A 4,295-nucleotide genomic window follows, 5' to 3' on the forward strand; every position below is an offset into this window, starting at 1 on the left:
TCTGGCTGTTCAGCAAACTCAACAACCGTTTTGAGTCAATTGAAGACATTAACGTGAATCGCTACGTTCATTGAAGGCTATTTCGGAATTTGATCTTAACAACTATTTTGAGAATTGGAAAGCAACGTTGGCACAAGTGTATTGGGCCAAAGGGGGATTATTTTAGGGAGGACGATATAGATTTTGAAGAATAAATTAAGAATTTTAAAATTATGAACAAAGTCAAACTATTTTTTGCTCATAGTAGTTGAAGCAAATAGTGAAGCTAAGGGTGTAATTTGAGCTATACTATATACAATTACATAGGTGTGGATTTGTTGGCTTTCTTTACGTTTCTTTCCTATACATGATCAGTATTTGAATACTTCATCGATTCTGTATCAAGAAATTAGTAGTACTATACAAGAGTCTTTACAAACCTGTTTATTTCAGCCTTGTTGCTATCACCAGCTCTGGGTTAAAACTTATATGAATTAATATTGATTAAAACTTTCAGATATATGAGATTTGAAAAGATCCTTTTTGGGAATCTGAAATGGATGAATAACGAGGGAAAATTAACACATTTCTTAATACAAAAGAGAAGGAGGCAAATTGCTTTCACTAGCCGTGGATATGCTTTTCGATTTTATTGGTTTTAGGAACAACACACTTAAATGTTACTACAGACTTATCCGAAATGTCTTTAATCAATGATTGTTTTACCTAGTAAGACGATTGAAGCAGTAATTTCTATGAGAGTACTTAGAAGTATGATAAATGCATACTTATATATGTATATATTTGCAAATTTTCATTATAACCATAAAATTTAAATAAATTAAGAAAACCAAAATAAGTTAATCATATTAAAAGCGAAAAATATTATCATCCTTTTCTCACTGGTGCACACCAGTACATGTGTACCTTTAAACAGGAATATTAATTCATAAAATTTCAAACTTCTTGCTACTTGAATTCATAAAATTTTTAAGAGTCCAGTTTAACTTAAGTTGCCTATTAGTTGCATATTAAAAGAGACCAAATTGTCTATATAAGCCACAATAACGGCTCCAATGCCAATAGTTGATTTCAAAAGCATCTAGAACTCGCTGAACACAATGTTCGATTTGATAAAGGGACGCGGTCGCACGGTATTCGCCTCACGTGATGCAGTCATTTATCTGTTCAACAGTTTCAGATATCTGGGCATCAATCCACCGGCCAAATATCGTTTGCCATATTTCATGTACTCGGCCATCATAACATTCTTCGCTGTGCTTTTCTCGCCGGTGATTTTCAATGTGGGCTGGTTGCGCGATCGCAACAAGCTTTCTGTTATGGAAATTTTAACTTGCGTACAGGCCTCCTTGAATGTCATGGCTGTGCCACTTAAGTGCATCACGCTGGCCATGGCGCAGAAGCGTTTGCGTGGCATCGAGCCAATGGTGACCGAATTGGATGAGCGTTTTCCAACGCCAGAGGATAAGGCGAAGATCAAACAGTGCGCCGTGACGGGTAATCGATTGGTATTCGGTTTTGCTGTTTCATATCTTATGTATGAAACTTTGACTGTGGTCTCCGCCTTGGTGGGTGGCCATGCACCGCTTTCGCTTTGGATACCCAATGTCGATTGGCATCGCTCCACTTGGGAGTACTGGCTGCAGGTTAGCTTCGATGCAGCTGTGCTTTTCTTTTTGTTATATCATCAAGTTTTGAACGACTCATATCCGGCTGTGTATATTTACATAATACGCACACAAGTACAACTACTGACAAGTCGTGTGGAAAAGTTGGGTTATGATGAACAAAAGAGTGTCGATGATAATTACCAAGAGCTCTTAGAGTGCATCGTAATACATCAGAAAATATTGAAGTAAGTGTCTGCAGTAAAATATTGTGAGATTTTTAATATTTTCTGCTTTTAATAGAATTGTCAAAATTGTCGAGAGCGTCGTCTCAATAACGGTATTCACACAGTTTCTGGTCGCAGCGGCTATACTTGGCGTTACCATGATTAACATTTTCATATTCGCCGATCTCACGACGAAAATCGCTTCGGTCACTTACTTCTTCTGCGTATTGCTGCAGACTTCGCCGACTTGCTATCACGCCTCATATTTGCTGGACGATTGTGATCAGTTGCGCATTGCTATTTTCCAATGCAATTGGATTGCGCAAAATAAACGCTTCAATAATTTGTTGATCTATTTTTTGCATCGCTCGCAGGATTCTATGCCATTTTTCGCTCTCAAATTGGTGCCAATTAATCTGGCGACCAATTTATCGGTGAGTTTGCTGTCTTAGTAAGCGATTTAGCTTATATAAACTATATTTCTTAATCTGCAGATCGCCAAATTTTCGTTTACGCTCTTCACTTTTATACAAGAGATGGGTCTCGGTGAGAATCTAAAGGGTTAGCTTCATTTCGCAATAAGCAAACATTTAAAACTATTTTCGAAATACACTTGTAGGGCTTAAACAAAAATAAATTTGCACTTAATATTGAATGTTTAATGTGTGATTCCATTATTTTTGAAATTGCTCGATTATTAACTTTGGGCTTATTTTTCAAAAGAATTTAGTAATTTTCAGTACTTTTGTAGTTAACTTAACCAGCTTGGCGTTTATGTCTTTTTTTAAAAGGTGAATCTCTGTGCTCTTGTGTGCCCAATACCATTCACTGCTCTTATATTTTTTGCCACTTCGCTACTCTTTGGTGAATTCTAGTTTCTTTTACCATAGTCCAGTCAGGATATGTCGGAGACCCTATAAAGTATTTATTTATTATATATTAATGATCAGCGTGACGAGTCTAGATATTGGTTTGAAAAACTTCACTCGCCTTTTTCTCCCTAAGAAGCTGTTCATTTGGTGGAGCCACCCATCAACAATAAGTCCTTATTTGGAAAATTTTTATTAGACGAGTTTTCTGCATAGATTTTTGTCTAAGGCAATGCTAACGGCAATAAGAGCGCCACAAAAGTATTTTGGGATGGCACTGGAATTCTTTATTCCTGTGAAAGTACATTCCATGCCATTATGTATGGAACTCGATTTCTTTTGCATTGCCACCACTGGCGCGCTAGCTGAAGTCTAGATGCTGGATGCCTCATCGCTGAAGTTGATTTCAGATAATTTTCAAATTTTAGCTCAGCCCAATTCCCGAACATACGACGATTCTGGTCGTCAAGCGGCTTCAATTCTTACGTCAATTTGATGTTGTAAGGACGTAGGTCAAGATCTTTTCGCAAAATGTGCAAAATTCGCCACAACGACGTCACATAGAAGCCCACCGTTTGAGAACGACGAGACTGATTTGGGTCTTTCTCAATTGACGCACTAGCGGCAGCAATATTCTCGGCACTATGGGCACTATAGAGGATGGTGTCATGTGTAGAAGTTCACGCAAGAGAGGAAAGTTCTCTAATCACCATTCACTTGGTAGTGGCCAGAAACGATTCTTTTACATATGGCTCAAGCAGCTCACGACTTCCGGTTTTAGACCAAGTATCCTCTGGGTAGCCTAAGAACATCCGTTCGAAGGCGAGCTAAAGTGAGAAGGCGAAATATTCCCTACACAGGGTTGAGCGCTGGGTTTGGGACCAGCCACGTAAAAAACGCCCCCAATGAAAAGATATCAACTGTCTCGGATGAGAGATCCCCCTTTTGATCCTTTTGCGTTGCCTACGGTGAATATCGCATTCGATGGAACGATGAGCTGTATGAGATATACGACGACGCTGCCTAGGTCATGTTGTCCGAATGTACGAAAACACTCCAGCTCTCAAATTATTCGACGCAGTACCCGCCGGGGGAAGTAGAGGAAGAGGAAGACCACTACTCCGTTGGAAGGACCAAGTGGAGAAGGACCTGGCTTCGCTTGGAATATCCAATTGGCGCCACGTAGCGAAAAGAAGAAACGACTGGCGCGCTGTTGTTAACTTGGCTATAATCGCGTAAGCGGTGTCTAAGCCATTAAAGAAGAAGAATATGGGCACTTCTTTGTCTCACTGGCAGGGAAACATTTTGTCCTGGATTAAAATTTTTCCACTAGACGCTCAATTTTTGATCTGACAGGACAACTATGAAGAGCATAAATTGAACGTAGCGCTCTTAAAGTTGAGGCCACTATTCGGATTAATTATAAATCAATTAAAAAAGAAATCACATTTCTGTATCTACATATACTAACTATCTCTGTAATAAGTATTCCAATAATACTGATCAAATAATTCAAAGACAATCCTAATGACGACAAAATATCATGACGTACCAGTATGTTGTCATCACCAAATATTTGGGTGAAGATATGC

At 38.7% G+C, this 4,295-nt stretch overlaps 1 protein-coding gene across 1 annotated transcript; it reads left to right on the forward strand.

Annotated features, from left to right (window-relative positions):
* The first annotated feature begins 1,054 nt into the window (after positions 1-1,054).
* Positions 1,055-2,496, forward strand: LOC126760533 (odorant receptor 7a-like). The gene is made up of 3 exons (XM_050476231.1): positions 1,055-1,855; positions 1,911-2,268; positions 2,329-2,496. Exons 1-3 carry the CDS (start codon positions 1,101-1,103, stop codon positions 2,398-2,400), a joined length of 1,185 nt encoding a protein of 394 aa, XP_050332188.1. The 5' UTR covers positions 1,055-1,100; the 3' UTR covers positions 2,401-2,496.
* Positions 2,497-4,295: the final 1,799 nt, after the last annotated feature.

Source organism: Bactrocera neohumeralis, chromosome 5 (assembly GCF_024586455.1).
Source record: "Bactrocera neohumeralis isolate Rockhampton chromosome 5, APGP_CSIRO_Bneo_wtdbg2-racon-allhic-juicebox.fasta_v2, whole genome shotgun sequence".
Classification (NCBI taxonomy): Eukaryota; Metazoa; Arthropoda; class Insecta; order Diptera; family Tephritidae; genus Bactrocera; species Bactrocera neohumeralis.